The following is a 22,551-nucleotide window of genomic DNA, read 5'->3' on the forward strand; positions in this document are numbered from 1 at the left end:
TGAACAGGGGACCGTAACGATACTACGCCGACCACTCAGTGAAAGCTCGATCTGCAGGGCTAGCAGGACCTATGTTTACTTGTAAGTGCGCACGGTTGCTGATAGCGGCCGTTCACGGTCCATGATTCGCCGTTGGTGTCAACTTTCTTGTCGTATGTCCACGGATCTCCTTGGTGCTTTGGCGTGGAGCACGCGACCCTGGGTGAAACCTCTAGCAGACAGATCTGTGTTCTGGTGTTCATCTAGAACACTGCTGCGCATGGCGGATCTCCGCGGTCGGGCCCTGGTAAGACCTCACGCCTTTGGTAGAGAGAATGGCATGGGCAAACCATACATACAGCACGTATCGTCCGCGAGCGCGGGCTGGGCGCGAGGGCGAGAGTCAATTAGTTTGGATCCTCAACGAGTAAGCGTGTCGGCGATACGGAGTATTGGACGCGCATCGGCACATGGCAGTCTTATTCTACTACAGTTGGCTCGTTCGGCAGGCTCATGCGCCTTCAGCTATCGTGTACTGCGTAGACGTACACCCCATCGGTAGACGGTTGTGTGATGGGCAAGCCTCTGTAAATCAAATCTCGCGAGCCGCACTTTCGAAATGCTCCACGGGAAGTCGATATAAAACTCTACCTGTTCGTCGAGGCATCGTTTCTGAACAGCGGTGCAGTCGCTTCCGGGGCACTGTCTGTCCACTCCGATAGAAGAACTCGTGTGTTTACGGGCGCGAAACGCCAGTTTGCTAGATTCCGCAAAACCAAAAGTCCGCCCACCTTGCCACTCTGAAACAGTTCGAGCAGCCGAGGCGGATGGCGGCTGTATGTACAGCTGCGCTATAGGCCAGGCAGCAGATTTTATGTTTATCAGCTGAATAAAGTGGACGTCCCGAGGAAGCGACAACTGGTTTGCTGTAGGCTTTGCCCGATCCGCGAATGCCCCCAGCGAGCAAGGTCAGCTCAATAGACAGGGATCGAGTGCATACTGTCCTTCCGGTCCCTTGAGAAGGCTACGCGAACTGGTTTCCGGCAAGCTTCCCTTCGACGTGCCGAAGTCGCTACTGCGCGGAATATACGCTGGGTAGAAAATGACGCAGTCGCTGAGGCGGGTGGCGTTATTTCATCTATTCAGTTCCAGTTTTCTCTTCGCGTCTTTGGTGTACCCTGAACGGCGGTGGCCTGGCAGGGTTGGGTCACAGTCCGTGAGGTTTGTAGTCGCCTCGCAGAACTTTGTCGGTGACTACCACTGGTCACAGCAAAATCCGCCGGGTACTACTACAAAAATGAAGAGCTTCACCTATGCGTTCCCTACTTCATCACTGCTATGGGATTCAGCTGCCGGAAATATCTACCACCTGCGGACACTTGATATTCCTGCACTGCTCCTTCCACGATCCACCCCGAAACTCATCGATGAGTACGGGCACCCGAAGCTTAAATTACTTGAGCTCGATAAAGACACAAACGCGCTTCGCATTCCGCTGCAACAATGGATCAATACCACTTTCGAACTCGCAGATGCGTCGTTGCCTGGCCGGCTCTTCATTGCAACGAACAATCTGCTGAAGAACGCGACCGCTGTTGCGCTTAACATGACATCCGCGTACGGCACAGAGCTGGAGAAAGAGAAGGTACGCCAAGTCGAAGTAGTAGAATCAGAGAGGTTCCTCATATCTAGTGTAAATGTGAACAGGTGGCATTGAGAGCCAGTGGAACGGCATTTGTATAGCCTTTCAGCTTCCCTGATAACGCAGTCGGGGGAGGGTAGCGTTAGCCGCCGGAGCGGTTAGCCGCTCCGAAAGGGAGGTTTTCACTGCAGATGTCACTGGTCGCAGATTCTGTTTCGCTTGCTGCGTGGTTGACGAGAACGGGTGGAAGGTACCACCATGCATGTAACGTATGGCGTCAGCACTTAACAACTGGAATGAGCATTAGTGCGTCTTGAGCGGGACGAATCGAACCGCATAATTAAGCTCAGGGCTCTGAGAGGAGAGAGCCTCCACACGCGTCTACTCCGTCGAACAAAGCAGGGCCGTTCCACGCAGTTTCCAGTGAGACGGCTGCACCTCCGTTCTCAAGTTGACACGGAAGACCAGATAGTTGTCCGTCCGCCTGGGATACTTGTACACCGGGCAGTCATACGGCTCAAACTGGCCGAAGTCCGCAGTTCGAGTCTTTTTGTCCTTTGAGGTGACTGCGGTCACGTACAAGATCGGCATTCGGTCGATCATCACCTTCGGGAGCGATTCGTCGAGCTTTCCCTCGTGCCAGTTCCACCTGTGTGCACGACGCGTAACAGAAAAGTGGCCTGTGTCTCCCATGAGGCGTCGCAGGCGCACTCCGACATTTTTCCTGGCGCTTCCTCTCCAGTTCGCTGCTCACCTGGAGCCCTCAATGTAGAGGCCGTGGATGTTGACTCCCTCGTCGGGAATCTCCTTCACCTTGTCGTAGTCGTAGCCCTTAACTTCAGTATGCAGCACGACGTCATCCAGTCCCCACTGATCCTTCTTATGCTGTCGGGTCACCTGCATTCGCAAAAGACATTTTCTCTCGTCACACACTCGGGTGCGATCTTCGGAACAGCGGAACGCCTCCGCGGCCATAGGACAGAACTTTCTAGAGTCGAAGGGGCCCGGGGTAGTGCGATAGGGTAGGATGCGGTATCTGCGGCTCTGCGGGTCGGGTGCAGCTTACCTCTTGCATGACCCCGGTGAGGAATCCCTCGGGGTTGAAGAAACCGCTCAACCAGAACGATTTCGGTCGTCCATTCTGCAGCCATGAGACGAGCTGTTCGACTCGCTGCTGCATGCCGCTGAACCACTTCCCGAGAGTCGGCGAGATCCACGAGATCTCCGCTCCACTGGGGTCTCGGAGCCACTTCTTCGGCACGCACATATCGAAAATAAAGTTGACATCATCCTGAGGAGCAAATTTCACGCAGAGACGAGAAGCCTGAGAGGCGAGAAACTCAGCGGGTGCAGCAGAGTTCGCGCGTTGACCGCTTGTCTTGGCGGAGTGAGGCATGCGTTCGCCCAGCGCAGCGTGCCGGCTCGCCGCACTGTACCTGCAAGTCTGGCGTCATAATGATGAGGCCGTCGATAGCGTCGATGACCGCCGTCAGGTTTGTCCGCGAAAGGGCAATGATGCGTTGCATGCGTTGGACTTCCTGAATAGGGATCGATCCCGCCGCAAACGCGAACAGTAAGGGGCGCCTTGCTACGTGCGTCTGCGCAAGTGTCGAGAGAGGCCCGCAGAAAACGGCTGACGCACCTGGAACAAGAAGATGTTCAGGGGGACTTGGAGTCCTTTGGTCAGCAGACCAGGCGGACTGCTCAGTTTGGAGATCTGCTCTCGATACTTCTCCTCGACGAAGTCGGGGGGCATCTTGCTTAGGATCTCTTGGCATTTCTCTTTAACGGCCTCTTCCCGCGACTTGCCTCCGCCGCTGCCAGAGTCCTTCGGCTGCGTTTCCTAAGAGGCCGGCGCGCATCGCCACACACAGAAACTCAGGCGCGACCCGTTGGGATGGCTGCGGCCGAGGCGGCGCGTGTGTGACTCGGCTCGCTCTGCGTCCCTTGGGCGCTTTGGAGGCGGCAGTAGACGCGACTGACGCCCACGTGTGAATAATTGAGAAAGTCCTGTTAGCCAGAAAGGCCATTAATTAGAGGCCCTTCATCGGTTTGAAAGAGGCTGCGCGTTTCGCAGAGGGAGGAGGTCCCCCACGGGTTTCACACGAAGGCTGTGACACTAAGCACGAATTACACACAGAGTGGGGTAGGGACTGCCTGCGCAGCTCGCCACATGTTTCGAAACCCCTCGCGGCTGCAGCACGGTATACCTGGATCGTCCTGAGCATGTAGGAGGACTCCTGAAGGCGGAAGGTCAAGTCTGCGTTCACGTGCAGGCCAAACACGCTGGGCTGGTCGACGGCCGGCAGGGTGTTGATGTAGTCTCTGAACGCAGAGATTTCGAGGCAGTCGGGGATGCGGTACGCGAAGTCGTGCTGGCTCGCGGTGTTGCCGTTGAAGCTGAAATTGTGCTTGAAGAGATCGTCGTTGAACCACTTGCTCGTATAGGTGTTGAAGAGCTGCACATCCAAGAGGCCGCCACACCACACGCAGAAGCCGAGTCTCCAGGTTAGCGACGGTTTACGGTCTTCTTCTTTTGTTTCACTCTCGAGAAGGAGCGGCCGCCTTCCCTTCATGACCTCGACGCACTTCCTCGGGGTTCCAGTGAGGCGCGGCATGTTAGCTAGCGCGTGAGTGGGAGACGAGCGTCCTACTGAGCTGTCTCGGCCGCGATTCAGACTGTCGCACGTCCGCTGTGGGCGTGCGATCTCAGGCTACGCATGCGCAGACAGAGTGCATCACGCGCGAGGGCATCATTGCCTTGCGCTGTCCACTAGTGCGGGGTGGAGTCGGGTCGGGTCGCGGCGCTGCAGGCGAATCCAAGCCTTCCGTGGCGCGCCTGCGTGGCTCAGCTACACCCGCTAGTCGCCTCCATCCTTCGCTAACGAGCCGCTACACGACTGGAGTGACGCGTGGGAGGTCTCTGAGTATCAGGCGGAGGCACTGAGCGGCCTCGAGAGCGTGTGTCGTGTGCCTTTCTGTTTTGGGGTTTAGAGACTGCCGTCGGCTACCTCTCTGTCGAGGTCGTCGGTGATGCGCCCGCCGTACTGCACCTCCGCGACCATGTAGCAGAGGGTCGCCCAGGAGAGGGGTTGCCCGACCAGCACCGTGGAGGCGAGATGCTTCTCAATCACAAAGAGCGAGGCCTCGAGATCCGAGTAGTTGAATTCGTAGGGCACACACCAGCCCAGCGCGCCGAACTTCCGGCGCTCCTGCACAACGCTGTGGAGGAAGGCCGTCGCGAAGACGATGTTGCGCCACTTCTCGTGATCAACTTTGTCCAGAGTCTCCTGCGTCACCATTGTCGTGAAGGTGCGATGCAGGCCGGCCTTCAGCCCAATCGGCGGCTCGTTCGTCACCTTTATGCTCATGTGCAACAAGCCAATCGGAAACCGGTTGTGCGACTCGCACGTAATCCACAGCCGGAAATCCTGCGGAAAATACGACGAGTCGCGCACACGCTGCAATCCAGGCACACGATAAACCCTAGAGCGCGGGACAGCCAGCCAAGAAGAAGCCGCGTCCAGGCGACTCCGGCAACTCACACACGCCCCAAGGCTCGCCGTCACGCGGGCTGGAGCCCTGGAGCCTGCCGTCGCTCCCGACGGGGACTCTGAAGCAAGCGCTTCATTTGCGCCGGCAGACATGCCGCTTTCCACAGTGCAGTCCGTGCGTGTGGCGCGTGGCTTCCCCAGCCAGATGCCGGCTGCATCGCCTCGCCGAAATCGACGGTCGCTGGCGTGGACACTTGTTAGGCTCTCCAGCAAGAGACCGCTGTGCGACGACGAGAAGCGTGCGGAGAGACTTCGGCGCGCGAGTGAGCAGGCGACGCAAGGCATGCGGATGTGCGCCACGCGGAGGAGAGGCGCGTGGGTGAGAGGAGACGCTTCCGACAAGCTCCAAACTGTGTCTAGCGGGTCGTGCGTGGGCGGACAGAGAGTGTCGAGCTCGGGCACTGCGTGCTTGTCTCATTTCGCTTTTCTCCAAGATCGCACCGTGGCAGGCCACGATACGCGCTCTTTTGTCACGTCTATGCACGGCTCGCCTCAAGCGGAGGGTCGATGTGTGCGCGTGGAAAGCGGGGAGCGGAAAAGGCGTCGTGTGAGTCATCTCTGCACCGCATGGCGCTTTGCAGCGCGCGTCGTGTCCAGTGCGAGGCAGCCGGTCTCGCCCGGCGGGGTGTCTGGCGCTGTCTCTGCGTGGCTCCGTGTGCTTGCATGTCTGGCTCGCCGGCAAGGCTCGAGTCGTGAGCAGTGAGAGGCGGGTCGAAGTACCTTGGCGACATCTTGCACTTTGAGCAGCTCCTCGATTTCCGCCATGAAGTTGAGGCCCAGATGGCAGTTTTGCAGGACGACCCAGCCCCCCGAGAGGAATCCGTTCTTGATTTTCTCGCGCGCGACGATCTCCTGTCCCTCTCCCATGGAGACTTTGTCTGTAGGGAACTTCTTTTTCTTCTTCGCAAGCTCGTCGATCACAGCCGTCGGGTCTGTGCCCGGTGAGAGCAAGAAGAGCACGGGAAAGCGACTTTGCGACTCCTGCCAAATCGACTCCATCGAGTCGGTCACCGGCTCTGTGTACCGAGGATCGAGGAGCGCCTCAATGCAGCGCGCGGCCGCGACTACCGTCCGGTCTTCTCGCAGCGCGCGAAGCTGAACAAACGCAGTGCGCGACAGAATAAGAGCCCCTGGCGTCGCTTGTGAAACCACGCCCGCCGAGGTGCGGCGTTCCCGTCGCGGCTGCGGCCGTCCCGCCACAGTGTCAAGTGCCCTGGAAGCCGCGACGCGCGAGAAGCCACGGCGGAGACGCCTCGAGGGCGAACACAGAGCGCGGGCGGGCGAGAAAGGGCGCTCACGAGGCAGAGGCGAATGAAGGCGCCGAGAGGCTTCTGCGTCTTGATGCGGTCCTCGTAGTCGGGCACGCTGAGCTTCTCGGGTTCGTTGTCTTCGAGGAACTTCTTCCACTGGGCCTCGTTTTTGCTCAGGACTTCGGGGAGTTCGCAGAAAAACTGAATCTGATCCCGACCGAAACCGTGCCGCGAGAGCCGCAGAATGTTCAGCCACGGCTTCGAGTCCTGCCCGAGCCATTTGAATGGGCACGGGCGCTCCGCCTTCTCGTCGAGGCCTGAAAACATCCAGCGAAAGCCCCGTCCCGAGGCCAGAAACGGTCCAGCGACGCAGCAGTCAGGCGCCCCTCGCGAGGAAGAGCAACGAGGAACGAGGCGCGGGAGAGAGCGCACCGACAAACGACGACGCGGAGTGTGTCCGGTACAGGCTCATGGATATTCGGTGTATTCTCGAGACCATGCTAGCGAACAGAACTTCCTCTCACACCGACATATCAAAATCAGCGCGGGGGAGAGATGCATGCTGGGCAAGGCGGCTGGCGGCGCGCCGGGATGCGCAGCTGACGCACCCGGCCTCGGCGTCAACACACAGTCAAATGTGGCTGCGCCTGACTCCCCAAAGGGGCGCTGTGACCGGAAAACAAAGTCAAGCGACCTCTGCTAAGCGCGTGCATGCCGGCATACGAGAACTCTTGTCTGCACACGCGTGAGGTCGGGAGAAAGCTAGACATAGAAGTGAGTTTGCTTGGCGAGGTCTCTCAAGACGGCTTCAGGGTGTTCAGATGGAAAAGCAGTCAGCTGCTGGAAATGTAAAGTCGTTTTTGCTCATGATTGATCTATCTCGAGAGCGCGCCGTTCGCGTACCGGCGCCCGCGCTGAGGAGAAGCGAAATATCGGCCGGCGTCAAGTCGCCAGACGTCAGCAGAATCTTCAGAGTGAGCATCATCAGGAAAGACATCTTGTGGCGCTCGAAAAGTCCGCGATTTACGTAGCGGTAAACCTGAAGCCAGACACGTCAAAAATGCCAAAAAGGCACCTCGAAAGGGAGTGAACGTGCGTTGGCATAACCTTGCTGGAATAAGTAAATATATACATACATAATTGCATGCATGGATGCATGCATACTCAAATATATATCTATCCAAACAAATTCGTACAGATATACAGACATGTCTACATTAGCATAATACAGATGCATACACACACACACACACACACACTCACACACACACGTTTTCACACATGTAGACATGTTCAGATACACATATATATGCATATGCGGCAAAGTGGGACTTCCGTTCGTTTTCGAGGATTTTATTCGTTTTTGGGGAGGTGGGAAGGTGTCTCACCTGGTAGGTGAGGTAATCCACGATTTTTTCGACGCGTTTGTGCGTGGGCTGCGTTTTTTCAGAGCGGTAAATGGAGAGATCGAACTGCTCGAGGAACTGGACAAGTGAGGAGTTATACATCCAGCAGACGACAGACATCTCTACCGTGCAAAAGTAGAGGACAGAGCCGCGCGTCGCGACCGGCCGGTACTGCTCTCGTTTTTCGTTGATCTAAAAAACAGAAACAGACACACAGCGCGCTCAGCGTCCGCAAGCAAAGACCGCCAAGAGCATGCACACACAATGCAAAAAAACAGACCATCCGCGCACCCGCGAAGCCCTCCGCAGGCGCAGCAGAAGGACGCGGACACGAAGGCACCAGAGGCGCGTCTCAACGTCTTTTCGCTCTTTCGCGTCGCCGGCCGAGTGACGAAGAGAAAAAGATTCACCAGCAGCCACATAAGCAAGACACAAGTATATACATATACGCAAATATGCATACACATAAATATATGAATATGAGTATATATGTATGTATGCGTGTGCGATGCTACTTACGAACCCACCCAGAGATACTTCTACAAACATATATATATATATATATATATATATATATATATATATATATATATGTATATGGAGCTAGAAAAAGAGAATTCTTGAGCAAATGAAAAGTGGACAGCGCGCGCAGATCTCCCTGCAGGCAGGCCTCCGCGGCTCCTCCCCCACCTTCGCCGGGCAGGCCCCGAGGCGAGTCCCTTGGCAAGCGCCGAACGCGACCGCATGCAGTTAAAGTCTGAGTATCACTTTTGAGTTCAAGCCTGCTACAACCTCAGGATGCGGCGAGTCGACATCGAGAAGGATCAGGTGTTTTCTTTCGTATTCTACGTTGGGATGTGCGTCGCGGTGTCGGTCAGGGGCGCGCGACTTGCCTCTGCCTTTTTCTCCTGCGCATCTTTGAGTTTCTTCTCCACTTCTTTCGCCTTTGCCTTGGTATTGCCTAAGACCTCGATGAGCTCTGTGTCGTCCAGCAAGTTGCTTTGAGAGTTCGAGAGACGCGCGAGCAGCTGGCTGTCGAGCGCCTGCAGCGCCTTCGTGTTGGCGGTCAACTCCTCCATCAGCAAATTCAAACTCTCCTCGAGTGAGCGCTGCTCCATCGAAAGCACTCGCCCCAATAGCTGCTGTTCGAGACCTGCGCAGAAAAACAGAGAAAATCGCAAGCAGAGAAAATGCGGAAAAAATGGCAGACATGGAGGTTCGCAGGCACAAACAAGGGCACACATGTATACTTTTACTGGTGTATACCTAGACACGTATATGCACGTGCGCGCATAAACCCTTAATTCATAGGAGCACATATGTAGATATATGAGCTGCGAGAGCGCAGGCGGAAGGTCGCCGCAAGTGAGAGCTCCTCGCGGCTCGCGCGATGGCTGTCGACCCGCGCATGCAGGAAGCGCGAGAGGGAGAGAGGGTCGCGGCTTGTACGTAGGCGAGCATCTAATCGCAGAGGACGAACGCCAATCGCCGCCAAACCGCGGAGAGACACGACACGGTCCAACGCTCAAGTCGCGGACGGGCGGCGTCAATCATGCGCTCCTACGCAGTGTCTCAAAGCCGCAGTTCGCATCGATCGCAGCTGTCAGATATCCACTCATGCATGCATGACACATAAATATAGAGAAGATGTACAGACGCTCAAACTTTCTCTGAGATCCTCGGCCCCACGCATGCGTGTGTCTGCGCGTCGTGAACCAGCGCGTCCTATTCGCGTGGAGAGGAAGGCGCGCATGCAGGCGCCGGCGTCGCACACCTTCCTGCGTCACAGTGAAGTCGATGACAGTGCATTTGGCGGAGAGCTCGGGAGAGAAGTGCGGATTCGCCAGCTTCGTCGTCATGTAGAGCGTGAACTCAGGGTTGAACTCGACGAGCTGGTCTGACAGACTCACGTAGAGCTTCTTGCCCTTCCGCAGAATCTGCTTCTCGAGAACGGGCTCCAGCAGCGGGTTCACGTCGTCAGCGACGCCCTCAATCAGGAGCGGGCGGCCTTCTTGCAAGCAGAACTCGAGTTGGTCTTTCAGCCTGTATCGCGGCCAGGCGAACAGCGCGAGGCCCAAATACACCCCCCCGAAGCCGGCGCGCGACCAGCTGAAAGCAGATTCGAGGCTTTCCTAGGCTTGAAAACATGTATATACAGTTTTGTGCGTTACTCCACATATGGCGTGAAGGGTGCGTTTAGAAATTGCAGGCGGGAAAGCCAGCCTGACGAGTGAGCAGCGCGCGAGGCAGAACCCGGGTTCGGTCGACGCACGGAAGCCGAGTCGAGAAGCGTGGAGCCTGCTACATAGAGATCCCCGAATCTGCACTTGCATGCATATGCATAAATAGATATATATACGTATACGTGTGTGTATATATATTTTTTTTATGTATGTGTATGTGTAGGAGATGAGCACGCGGCGGTGTGTGGGGCGGCGCAGAGGTTGCTTATGCACGCTGCCACGACAAGAAGTCGCATTTGCATGCAGAGGAACGGCGAAACCCAATCGTTAGACACCCCGAAAGCCAGGAAGCCCTGCCTGGACAGCGCTGCGGGCAGCGCCACCAACTCGCAGGGGTGCGGCTGATCGCCGCCGTCTCAGAGAAGCCGCGCGGTCTCCTGAGCGCCTCTACGCCGTTTTGTTTTCTCTCGCCCCCAATTTTAGTCCTCTCTCGTGAGCGTCTATTTCCTCTGGGCTTGCCTCGTATTGGCGAGCGTCGTGATGCACTGTTTGGTGCCCTCCATGCGTTTCTCCTCGCGTTTCTTGATCCAGTTGAGCGCCTGGCCCTGGGGATCTATCATCAGGGCGTAGCGCGTCGAGCGCGTGACGAGGATGCCGTTTTGAATCGACAGTTCGTCTGCCGGAAGGCCTTGCAAATTCCACTCGCCGATCGTGCCTTGATCAACCAGCAGCTCAACGATGTTAACGTCGTCTGAGGCGGGGACCCCCTGCCGCTTGCACGTTGCGCCGAAGCACCTGAAGGTCCGACACGATGCACTCCGCAGCCGCTCGAGCCGTGGGCTGGAAAACAAAAACCCCGTCTTGGCCGCGGCGGCGATGCAGGCGAGGCAAAGGCGAAAGCGAGGCCATGCAAGAGACCTCTGCAGAGGACAGGAGGCGATGAAGGAGTCGGCCTGAGCGATCACGGCAGCCACGGCCTTCTTTCCCGCACACAGGAAGAGGCTTCTCCCGTCGCAGCCCCTTTCGGCGATCCTCCTCCATCTTAAAGTTTGGTGGACGGAATCGTGTCCCGGTATTTTGTATGCATCACGAGTAGCAGCAATACAGGGGCATGTGCTCATGAGGCTTGAGCGAAAGACCGAGGAATGGCATGGCTTCTGCGCGGTGGAGAGCGACGCACTCCGTTCTGAGTTTCACTCGATACTCCGAGTTGAAGGGTCCACAGTAGGAGACGAAGGCGGCCGCGAGCGTGACGTCGCCAACTAGCTTCTTGCGGCGGTCGGCGAACGTGTTTGAGTCTTCCGCCCTAATCACAAACGAAAGCTCGCAGCACCGCTCGGAGTTCGCCGCACTACCAAACCTTCCCCTCTGTTTGCTTGCCCATGCACATGCATTCCCATCTAGACGCATAACGAGACGGAGACAAGTGCGGGTAATGGAGGACGAGCGCGGCGCAGAAAGTTTCCGCGCTGGGAGACGTGGGCGTCTGGAGTGAGGCTAACCGCACAGGCGCAGATTTGGATCCGCAGAAAAAAGGTGTGAGCGAGTTTGCGATAAACGGCGCCGGTGAATGCATAGTCCGAGGCCGCCTGCCGCACAAAAGTGCCTTTCCGCTCCACCTCGACGTCAAGAGGAGACTGAGGAGGCGAAGCGTCCAGGATTCGCGGCTAGGGTCCAGGGGTCGAGACGCACCAGCGAGCCTTCTCTCCAGCAAGGCCGTTGATGAGTTTGTTTGCCTGATCCATCTTCCGCTTCGTCGCCTGCGCGCGTTGCTCCAGCTCGGTTTTCGATCTCACCGCCGCCTCAAACTGAGAATTGATCTCCCGCAGAATCGCCTGCGCCTGCGCGAGCTCCTCCTCTGCCTCAGCCAGCTGCCGCAGGGCCACTTCCACGCTGAAAAAAAAAGAAAAACACCCACGAGAATCGGGCGACTCTCGATAAAGACTCGCGGAGCCGCGCGCGGAGCCCACGGAGAGACGCAGGAGTTCGAAGAAGCGACGCGAAGGCGAGAAACAAAAGAGAACGAGACGGACTTGGACGCAGGGCGACAAGCTCGCCAATTGGAGATTCAACACTGTTTTTTCCCGCGCCTCACCGTGCGGTCTGAATCTTGAGGTAGTCGACTTTGGGCTTGACGATCTTCGCCGCCTCGTGGTACATGACCATCGCCCCCACCCACTTGCAGCGTCCTGGAGGAGAATTTCGCCAAAAATTTGGAAAAAATCAGACGAAACTCGCGCGAAAAATGCCGCAAGCCAGAGCCTCTCCTGACGGGCAATTCGTCATACGCGTGTTCAGCAGGGAGAGGGTCGCCTCTCGACGGTCAAACTGGCTTGGCTCCAATGAAAAGAATGAAGGCACAACTCCGCGAGCAGGAGACCGCAGACGACTCTCACAGAAGGCGTGGAAACTTGCGTTTTCGGGGCATGCGACGGAGTTGTGCCTCAACGCAGCAGTGTCGCGGCCTCAATTCCTGTAGCCCGGTACGCGAAGAGGAGTTCTGGTGATATTTTTCCTGCTTCTGCCAGCACTGCCGCGAGTGTCCGCCTCTTCTAAGTGTTGGGAGGGGAGGGAGAGCCTAATGCAACCTTTTCCCTATTTTTAACTTTTTTCCAAATTTCTCAGTACCCTCTGCTGCATTGGACGCCTTCTTCGCCACGGCCGGGTTGAAGTTTTCCAGCTCCAAGTAGGGCAGGAGCAGCTCGCAGGTTTCGTCGTTGATGTTGTCTTTTTCGTTCTGCAGAAAGACAGCATTTTCCGAATTAACACACAAAGCTAGTGGCTGAGTCCCTGCAAGCTCCACCGCAGAAGCGACCTCGAAGACGTGCTGCGGCGTCGTCTGGAGTTGAGAGATACAGAGTACTGCATGCTTTCTCCTTCTTTCGGCGATAGGGGCGAGCAGACGCTGAAACGCCATTCTGAAAACTGACTGAGGCATCTCAGTGTCTCAGCCTCAGCGCGCAAAAGAGCAACTGCCGTCTCGAGGCATAACAGACTTCCGGCGCCAGGCAAATCAACTGTCCTTCTCTCCTGGTGTGTAAAAACCCCGGTGCTTCTCCAGGGTGGCCTTCGAGGCTCGCTGCGGCTGACACAACCGCACCGCGCGCGTCGTCCCGTCTTCTTCTCCTCGCCTTCCCGCAGACGCAAGCGCCACCCCGTTTCCGTCGCACGAGCTGAGGATGCCTCTCTCCCCTGGCGCTGTGCGGCGGTTCTTCCCTGAGGTTTCCTGCGCACCCAGCGAGTGCGTCCCCTTTCCAGAACTTTTTCGAGTGCCTCGCACTCACCTTGGAGAACTCGAAGAGGATGCTGAGGAAGCGGACGTCAGCCATGACAGCCTTGGCAGTTTCGTCGAAGGAGTCGTGGATGAAGTCCACGGTTTTTTTGTTGATCACTTTCGGCTCCGGGCGCACCTCGACGAGTTTGTTTTGGAGCAGAATCATCACGCCGTCAAACACGAGGCGAATGATGTCAGAGGGCGTCTTCATCGTCTTCAGCTCCACGATGTCCTTCGCAGTGATGGACTTCACCGCGTTCTCCGCCTCCTGCAGGTACGGTAGTGCAGCTTGCAAGTCCTGGTTCGCCTGTTCCTGCTCCACTTCAATGCGCTCCTTGTTCGCCAGGCACTCGTCGCGGAAGTCGCTGACCTGCAGGCGAAGGAAAACCAACACGAAGCACCGAGAGGCACTGCAGGAAGCCGCGGAGGTCGTGTCTCGCGGCGGCCCGGGCACTCGCGAGGCGGCGCGGAGAAAACAGACGAACCCACACAAACCGAAACGCGGGCAAGTCGAGAGGGAGGAAGTCGAGAGGGAGGAAGCCGCCCGCGCCTCCACACCTCCAACCCCAGGCGCGTGCGCATTCCCCCGTCCTTGCCCTCAGCTTGAGGAGGCGCTTCTGACGCAAGGGGGCGCTGGGGAGACATACGGACACCTCCTTCTACTGCCTCCAGCCTCGCAGCCGACCCACGTCGCCGCAGCGTCTCTCGGCTCTTTCGAATCCACGCCGCGCTTTCTCTAAGCGAGCGCACGCAGGCCGCTGTGTCTTGCGGGCGCTGCTGAGCGCCTTCGCGGCTCACGATGCGGCGACTAGCCTTCCAGCCCGCCTCAGAACTCAAAATTCAAAGCACAGACGCGGCAGCAGCACGAAAAAAGCGGACGGAATTGCCTTTGCTGGCGACTGCTTCGTAAGCCTCTGGCGCCGGCAGCGGCTGCAGAGGCTTCTGTGCTTCAGACCTGCTTGCTTTTTTTCTGCGCCTTGGCGGACTCGCTCTCAACCTTCACTAGCAGTTGGTTCGTTTGCTCTTCGGACTCGCGGAGGCGCTTCTCTTCGTCCTTCAGCTTCACTTTCATCTGCTTGATGTCCTGCGCGGCTTGGTTCAGCTTGAGCAACCCGACGTTGACGCTGAGGCCCGAACGCAGCGAGCGAGGCGAGAGAAACCAACCATGAAAACAACCAAATACCCGCGAAGAACCAAGCGGACGCAGCCGAGATGCGCGCTGGTGGGCAAAGACAGAAGCGAAACGAGAGGACAGGGAGAAAACGGAGGAAACAAAGAGCAGAGAGATCCACGTGGCAGCTTGAGACACATCGCCTGAGGAGACGAGTTGTCACAGAGCTTGACAACGGGCTTTGGGCCTTTGTTCACGACGCGAGGGTCGAGTCTGAAACGGCCAACGGAGCGACAGGGGCTAAAGCAGCGCCGCGTCAGCGCGTGTGTTCATTCTCTTTTATTTGCCAGGGGCGTGCGTGGCAGACCTGCGCTCGAGGTTGTTCACTTCCTCGAATTTCTCTGCGTAGACCTGTTTGTAGAGCCCGATGAAGGAGAGGTAGGACTTTGGCGTCACGTAGACGTGTCGACGCATGCGCAGGAAATATTCCTCGCACATGCGCCCCACCTACGGAAAAGGATAAATTGGAATTCGCGGAAAACAACGCGCGTGACTCCCTCAAACGCCGAGAGACACGCGAGGCGCGGGCGACGCAAGGAGACAGACACAACGCCTGCAAGCGTGCGAGAAGGAAACAGCATCCGAAGCACGTCACGCCAACGAGAGACGCAGGTCGCTTTCTTCGCTCGAAAGCTTTCGTCGATGATGCGACCTCGGAAAACCGGCCTTCTCCTCTCGTCGTGCGCCGCTCTCCCGGCATCCCCTGTCTCTCTCTATTTCTACCTCTCGCGGTCGCCGCGAAGAAGCGCAATGGCCTGCGCTGTGCGCCTTGAGACGCGGCGTCTCCCTATCCCCTTCGACCCGCTCTCAGCCTCGATGTGCGACACAGAAAGCAGATCGCGAAGCAGACCGCGAACTTTTTGCAGGAGTGTGAGGTCTCTGCAGAGGCCGCGAGGACGCGCGCGTCGCGGCGTCTCTCAGACTCTTGCGAGGGAGAGCCTGAGGAGCTCCGCTGAACGCCGCGGAAAGATAATTCAGGGTTTTGTTTGCCGTCTGCTCACGTCTGTGTGAATGCGCCCCATGACAAAGTAGAGAAGTTTCTTTTTCTCCGGGCTGGCATCGATTTCAAAGTCCTTCAAAAAGCGCGAAGACACCGCGACGAGGGCGTCCTCAGGCCACGGCAGGAACCAGTCGATCGCCGTGCTGAACAGCGCGGGGAACTTCTGGGCTCGCTCTGAAGACAGTTTTCAAACACACCCAAAACCCAATTCAAGCGAAGTTCGAAACCCCGAAGCAATTCCGACGCAGACCCTCGCATGCATCGCTACACGAAACCGCTTCTGTTTGCGTACGTAGGTACACGTGCACATACATACACACATACATACATATATACATTCATACGTGCATGCATACTAAGAAATATACTTCAATATATGCATATATATGCAGATGTACATGCATCCACACCCACACGCATCTACATTTATTTATTTATTGCCCAGCGACGAGGACGACGCAGATTCGGCGCCGGCCGTCGCCAGCTCGTCGCCGTCAGATGGTGGGCGGCATCGGCGGTGTGAGAGGCGACAGCATTTTTCTGACTCGAACCTGCGAACTTGGGCGACAGAGGCGAGAAGCAAAGCACGACATGCAAGTTGTCGCGGACGCGATCCAGGAAGAAGTTGTAGAGATTCACGAGAGTTTCCTCCTGGTCGGGTCGCTCCTTCAGAAAGTCCGCGCGACGCTCAGCGACCATGTCTGCGCGCGAGCGAAAACGCAAGCCACGATCGCAGAGGAGTGGTGGCGAAAACGCAGATAAACAGGCCAACAGGCACGCATCGGGAGCGAAAACAAAACACTGAGAGCATATAATATAATATGCTCGCTGCGAATACGCAAAAGAACGAAACGCAGACACGCGTCCCACACCGGGGGGCTGCGTAGACACCCCTCCCCCAAGAACAGTTGGCGAAAAACGACTGAAAGCGGCTGTTTTGATTGGCAAATCTGCGCCTCATGGGGCTCGTGCGCCTCGCGTTCAGTCTGCTTTTATTCGGGAGATGGTGCGGGCGAGGGGTTGAGAGTTTGGGCTTTTCCATGCACGCGTATACAAATCTACAAGCGTCTCCGCGTGCATGCGCGTGGGCACAGAATTCTGGCGTTCTCTTGCTTCTGTAGTGACCTGCCTCGGGCGTCGTCTCTCAGCCGGGCGACTTTGTTTCCCTCGCTTACTGTCTCTCTCGTCTTTCGCGAAGAGCCCCGCGACCTCGCCTGTGGAGAGGAGGGAGTTCATGTACTCGAGGAAGCTTTCGCTCTTGATCTCGAGGTCTGTCAGGATGAACGTCGTCGGCTGATTCTTCTGCCCCGCCGAGACGTACAATCCGCGTAGGTCGTCGAAGAGCGCGTTGTCGTTGTAGCCCTTCGTCAGCGTGATTTGAAAAGTGAAGTGACCTGCGATGTGCGCCGCTAGGCGCGCGAGCGACTGCTTCCCGGAGCCTCCCACGCCGACCAGCATCGCAGATCCGCGAGGCAGCTGCGCACACAGCGAGGCAGAGAACGCGAAAGACGCGATGCGGAGAACGAGCGAAACGCGAAGGAAGACGCAAACACGACAAGGCAGTTCTGCCGGAGCCCGCACAGAGCCTGAACAGACAAGCAGTCAAGACCGAAAGAAATTAACCGTGTCGTGTGCCGAAGCGCCGACCCTCGTCTACGGGAGAGCCGCACATGCAGCACATCAGGCTACTATGTGTATGAAAATGCAGATTCTAATTGAGTGGAAACACGTAGATACACGTATGCGTTTCGCGCGTCGGTAGACATAGAGGTGCGGAGATCGGAGGCTGCAGAAAGCCGAGAGGGAAAGGCCAAATGGAAGAAGGAAAGAAAGGCTCGGGACGCTCCAAATCGGTCGCACTCGCCCTGAGCGAAAATTGCCTGCGACAGCTTCACGTCTCACCGAGCATGTCCCACTACACTCGGTGTAGATTCGACTTCGCTCCACGTAGATTCGTCTTTACGCAGATATTCCCAAATTACGGATATCCAGTGAAAAGTGAGCATCTGCACGTTGTCGCCTGCAGTGGATCTTCATACATATTCACATACAGCTATATATATAGTTGTATATAGATACATGAGCAACTACGCAGAGAAGCAAAAAACTACGGCCTCCCGTGTGTTTTGACATCGGCGTGAAACGGCGTCTATCAAACGTGTGTCGCAGCGTCAAAAGCGCCTGCGGAGAGAGAGGAGCTGCAGAGACTGAAAGAGTTTCGCGAGGGAAGAAGGAGCGAGACACGGCGCAAGCAGACAGGCTTGTGGCCGCCTCCTCTCAAGAAGAGTGGGTTCACTCCACTCTCTCGCCGACAGGGTTCTTTTCTGTTACCTGGATGATTCTGGAGATCGTCATGAGGTGCTTCACGGCGGCGTCGAACAAGACGAGGTTCATTTGCTTCGAGGGGTTTTCTTCGTTGAAGTTATCCAAATAGAAATTCGCCTTTGCGCGCACAGCGTCTAGGCTCGGCGCGGGCTCGTATACCTTCGGCGCCGGCAGCACCTCGCCGCTTTCGTCTTCGACGCCGTCGCGCAGGAAGTCAACGAACCTGAGCGCAACACGCGCCCTTCCACAGGCGCCCGCTGGGTTCACTCGGGGTTTTTGTGTCCGTGACTCAAGTCATCAAGTCAAAGCCGATTCACTCACCACCGCAGGGCGTGTCAGAAAACGGCGTGAGCACAGGGGAAAAGGCACGGAATGCCATACGCCTTAGGTCGCGGGCTGGGGCGCGCGTCCGAGAGGCGCAACGAAACGCCGCTTTTTCGTCGTTCCCCGCCCTCCTTCTCGTCAACTCCACCTTTCTTTCCCGGGGGCGCTCGCGGTCGGTAGCCTGCAAGGGAGCTCTCCACGATCGCCAGCGACGGCGCTCGCTCTGGCTGAAGAAGTGCCCTTAGCGAGTTCGGTGGGTGTGATCCCACGGAGGCAGTGAGTGAGCTAACTAGATAACTAGATAGTCTCTGAAACGAGACGTCCCTCTTCTCCCCTCCCCTCGTGCCTCTCTCTCAGATGGTTCTCGATTCCCCGCGCGTTCGTCAATCGAAGCCGAGAGACAGGGAAGCGAGGCAGCGAGAGGCACACGGGGAGGTGGAGAGGCAACAGTACGGGCCTACGCGCGGCGACAGAAGCACGGAAGTGTAGACTTCAGCGTCTGAACCCGCTAGCGAGTTTTCAAGTTTTTTTCTGCGCCCGCCTCATCTCCCGTGCCCTGTCACTGCCTGTCTCCTCCCTCGCGCAGGCCTCCACTCCCCCAGCCATGCACGTATATATACACGCATACGCAGACACCTGCGCATACGCCTACATACATATATATATGTATATGTATTTTTTGAGTGCGTGTATATGCCTGCCATCATGTATTGGCAGCGATGTGTTCGTCTGCATGCGGTTTGGGCTGCATCTTTGAGCCTTTTCCGCCGGCTGCGCCGTGTTTTCTCCTCACCATGGCGTGTTCTCCACCGCCTTCGCGAGGTCTTCGCCAAAATGGGTGGCGCAGACGCGGTGCGCCGTCTCGTGGACGAAGGCCTTGTCGCTTTCGCGGGCGAGTTTGTCTGCGAAGACGCGAATGCACTCATGCTTCCAGAGGCCGACGAGGCGCGCTTCAGAGGTCAGCACCTCCAGTGAGCAGGCGAGAATTCCCTGGAAGACTCGCGACAAGTCGCGCATGTTGAAGATGTAGTGGAAGCGGCTCGGCGTCGGGAGCAAAGTCTTCTTCACGTCCAGCCACAAGTCGATCGTCGCCTTCGTTAAGCGAGTCGATAAATCCGCGATCTGGAAACGCAGCAAACACCCACATGCTCACGCCTGCACAGAGGGGCGGCTCGCCATGATATACAAATAGATATATAGATATAGAGAGGGAAGGTGGATACGTATGAATAAAAACTTAAAAATCTATATGAGTGAACCAAGAGCATGCAGTTGTGTCTTGATCCGCATGAGCGAAGCTGATTGAGGCCTCCAAGAATTCGACTGTGCCACTAGAAAGGATCGGTGCATCTCGGGGTTTGACGGGGTCCGAAGAGCACGAATCGACTTAGCAGCTCCCCCGCAAGTTGAGCGCGTTGTCCCCAGCCACGCAGCACGCACCACGTATACCTCTACATATATATACATATAAATAAATATCTGTCTGTAGGTATATATGCATATATATATGTGTATCTGTTTTGCGGTTGTGCATAGATGCGGTTCGCGTCTAGTGCTCTTATACCTTGACAGACGCGGCTTTCGGGGTGAATCTGGCTCGCAGCATGGCGCCGTATATGTTGTCCACGGAGGTGAGGGAAGGCAATATCATGTTGAAGGAGAAGAATTTTGACTTGAGGCGATTCGGGATGTCGTTCCGCCCGCCGCCAGGGTGGTTCATCGCGCCGAGGTACTGCAAGCCGACCATGGCCTTGAAGTCTCCTCTGAAAAAGCAAAAACAGTTTGAGAAAAAGAGGCAAGATGGGCTCCTCGGCAGGGGAAGAAGATCGAGAAAAAGCAGGCCGCGAGTGAGAGCGGAAATAGAATGGAAACGACTCTCCAGAGAAAACACCAGTGGATGTAAAAAGAATCAACGTGGTTTCTTCTGCGAGTCTCTCATCGCTTCGCAGGTCTTGGGTGCTGTTCTGTCTTGCTCTTTGGGCATCGAACGCGTGCTTTCTTTGTCAGACTCTGATTCCTCCGCGCTTTCAGATACCTCCGTATTTCGCCGACTTGGCGAGACGTTTTTTGAATTCCCTCTCCGCCTGTTCGTTCCCGTCGGCGCGGGCTGACCACGGGCTGTTTCAGATTCCCCCCTCTTTCCCTCTGCGCCGCCGCAGCTCGCGTGCGCTTCAGCTGGTGTACAGATGTTGTTTTCAGGAATACGTTGGACACGACGAGACTTGTTGCACCTCAGGTGGGGGTCGCGGCGAGCGCCAGAGATCCCTCTGCCTTTCGTGGCAGTCCTCTCACCTCTTGTCTTTTTCGAGGAAGTACACGCCGCCCTGCTCAATCAGCTGCCTGGCGAGCTCCAGGGTGATCTGGTCGCCCCAGGAGTTCACGAACGGCATCGAGAGGTCGTCGAGGAAGAAAGTCATCGGCTTGCCGCCCGGCGGGCTGTACGTCTTCCCCGTCTTCCGCTCGAGCTCCGCCTCCACGGTCTGCTGGAAGCGCTCGGGAGTCGTCGCGGAGGACAGGTTGATCCGCTTCCAGAGCTTCTCACTCAGCTGGAACTTGGAGAGGAACATGAGCGCCGTCGACGTTTTGGCTGTGCCCGGGCCGCCGACCAGCAGCGCCGCTTGGAACGAAGGCGGATTCCGCGACGCAGGCAAACTCAACAAACTCGAAATCAGATGCTCCGCTCTGCGACCAGCGCGCAAACAGCATAGGGACAAAGGGGCGATGCAGAAAGAGAAGAAAGAGGAAAAGGAAAAAAAGAAGAAGAAAGAGGAGAAGAAGAAAAAGAAGAAAAAGGAAAAGCAGAAAGAGAAGAAAAACGAAAAGCAGAAAGAGAAGAAAAACGAGAAGCAGAAAGAGAAGAAAGAAGAAAAGGAAAGGCGATGAGTCATTGAGGCTACGCGAACGGGCCTGCCCGTAGACGCGCGGCTCCCTTGCGTCTCCTGCGCCGTCGCTTCCTAATGCTCGCCTCTTTCTTTTCTTCCCCGTGTCTCGTCGCTCTTTGCTGATTCGCTTTCTCTGCTTTCTGGTCTGCCTTCTACTGTGCCTCGCCCGCGCCGTGCCGGCTCGCTTTGGTTTTTGCGATTTTTTGCGATTTTTTGCGATTTTTTTCGCTTGCCTGCGTGAGTCGGTGGTGGGGACTAGGATGGATGCGAAGGTCAGGGCGCCGGCGGGAGGCGTCCAGTCTCCGGCAGTCCAGGGCACGAAGGCCTTCGTCTTCGAGTCCACGTAGTACTCAAACAGCGTCGCGTCGCCCTCGCAGGGGTCGGGAACGCCGCAGGAAGTCTTGAGAAACCTGTCGAACTTGGCACGGTCTTCGGGTTCCAACAACCCCCCCATGCCCCAGGCGAGGGCGTAGGTCAGCAGGCGAGCGTAGTGCTCCACAGCGAGGACTTCGTTCGCCGCGTCGAACGGCCGCAGCAGCGCCGACAGCAAATTCAAGATCTGAACCGTCAGAATCGCCGCGGAGACGGGCATCACGTGGCGAACCTCCCGCAACGCAAACTCCAGCGTGTTGGGCGCGAAGAGGTACCTGAGCGGCGCGCAGACACAGTCCCGCACCCGCGCGTCAAAGAAAGGCAAGCGGAGAGCAAACGAAACAGAACAAGGCAGCCGCGGAGCGTCGAGGCGCCCGGGGGGGAAGGGGGCAGGCTCTGCCGCCGAGACGATCGAGAAACAAGCAGCCGAGACTGCAGGGGAGGGGCGGGACGAAGAATAGAAAAAAAAGAGAAGACGCTAAGCGGGGTGGCGGTCAGGGTCGCAGGCGAGTAAGGCTGCAGAAAGGCTGCAGAGGCGGCGTGCGCAGATGTAGCTGAAAGGCATCGAAACGAGGCCTCCGGCGCCCAGACTGCGGGGCGAGAACCGATGACACACAGTGCGGATAGGCAAGCGCGAGGCTCGCCAGCGACTCGCGAGGAAGGAAAGAAACCTCAACATGCAGACGAGGCTTGAGGCGCGACGAGAGAAGGCACCAGCCGCGCGCATGAGGGAACTGACACGCAGGACGAACGCAGCGCAGAGCAGAGACAGAGCGAGAAAGGCAGTCAAAACGGAGATGCAGCCAGAAGAGAGGAGGACGCGCGCCGCGTCTGAGGAGTCTCACTTTTCAAAGAGTGAGGTCAATATTGCTTTCTCTTCGCTTCCGTTCGGAATGGTTTTGCTGCGGGTGTTGAGCCAACTGAGTACGAGAGGCTTCCAGCCGAGGTCCGTGGCGGACACGTAGATGATGCCTGCCCTGCTGACTGTCGCCGGCGAGGCGTTGTTCAAGTTCTCGACCTCGAAAACAATTCTGGAAAAATAAATGAAAAAAGTGGCAAGAAAGCGAAAACGGTCCAGCCGCTGCGTCAGTTCTCTCGAGCGTCTAGTGTGCGCTTCAAAGGAGGGAAAAAAACTCAAAACATAGGAGGATCAGCGAAGTCGCGACGAAGCAAACAATATGGGTCACCA

General features: G+C 56.9%; 1 protein-coding gene across 1 annotated transcript in view; it reads right to left on the reverse strand.

Moving 5' to 3' along the window:
• Positions 1-2,002: 2,002 nt before the first annotated feature.
• The window catches only part of BESB_018310 (putative dynein gamma chain, flagellar outer arm), a gene marked incomplete at both ends in the record, with an annotated part of 32,314 nt that continues 11,765 nt past the window's right edge, over positions 2,003-22,551 (reverse strand). The window contains 30 exons of the mRNA XM_029360546.1: positions 2,003-2,270; positions 2,376-2,518; positions 2,688-2,912; positions 3,058-3,159; positions 3,264-3,464; positions 3,832-4,080; positions 4,633-5,052; positions 5,896-6,270; positions 6,474-6,742; positions 7,329-7,464; positions 7,814-8,023; positions 8,725-8,984; positions 9,606-9,874; positions 10,534-10,809; positions 11,195-11,320; positions 11,707-11,907; positions 12,110-12,203; positions 12,643-12,751; positions 13,299-13,658; positions 14,244-14,412; positions 14,767-14,906; positions 15,461-15,633; positions 16,011-16,160; positions 16,635-16,935; positions 17,791-18,007; positions 18,902-19,230; positions 19,673-19,871; positions 20,401-20,790; positions 21,224-21,637; positions 22,208-22,393. Coding sequence (XP_029216522.1) covers positions 2,003-2,270; positions 2,376-2,518; positions 2,688-2,912; positions 3,058-3,159; positions 3,264-3,464; positions 3,832-4,080; positions 4,633-5,052; positions 5,896-6,270; positions 6,474-6,742; positions 7,329-7,464; positions 7,814-8,023; positions 8,725-8,984; positions 9,606-9,874; positions 10,534-10,809; positions 11,195-11,320; positions 11,707-11,907; positions 12,110-12,203; positions 12,643-12,751; positions 13,299-13,658; positions 14,244-14,412; positions 14,767-14,906; positions 15,461-15,633; positions 16,011-16,160; positions 16,635-16,935; positions 17,791-18,007; positions 18,902-19,230; positions 19,673-19,871; positions 20,401-20,790; positions 21,224-21,637; positions 22,208-22,393 — 6,961 coding nt within the window. The remainder of the gene's footprint in view (positions 2,271-2,375; positions 2,519-2,687; positions 2,913-3,057; positions 3,160-3,263; positions 3,465-3,831; positions 4,081-4,632; positions 5,053-5,895; positions 6,271-6,473; positions 6,743-7,328; positions 7,465-7,813; positions 8,024-8,724; positions 8,985-9,605; positions 9,875-10,533; positions 10,810-11,194; positions 11,321-11,706; positions 11,908-12,109; positions 12,204-12,642; positions 12,752-13,298; positions 13,659-14,243; positions 14,413-14,766; positions 14,907-15,460; positions 15,634-16,010; positions 16,161-16,634; positions 16,936-17,790; positions 18,008-18,901; positions 19,231-19,672; positions 19,872-20,400; positions 20,791-21,223; positions 21,638-22,207; positions 22,394-22,551) is intronic.

Source organism: Besnoitia besnoiti, chromosome X (assembly GCF_002563875.1).
Source record: "Besnoitia besnoiti strain Bb-Ger1 chromosome X, whole genome shotgun sequence".
Taxonomy (NCBI): domain Eukaryota; phylum Apicomplexa; class Conoidasida; order Eucoccidiorida; family Sarcocystidae; genus Besnoitia; species Besnoitia besnoiti.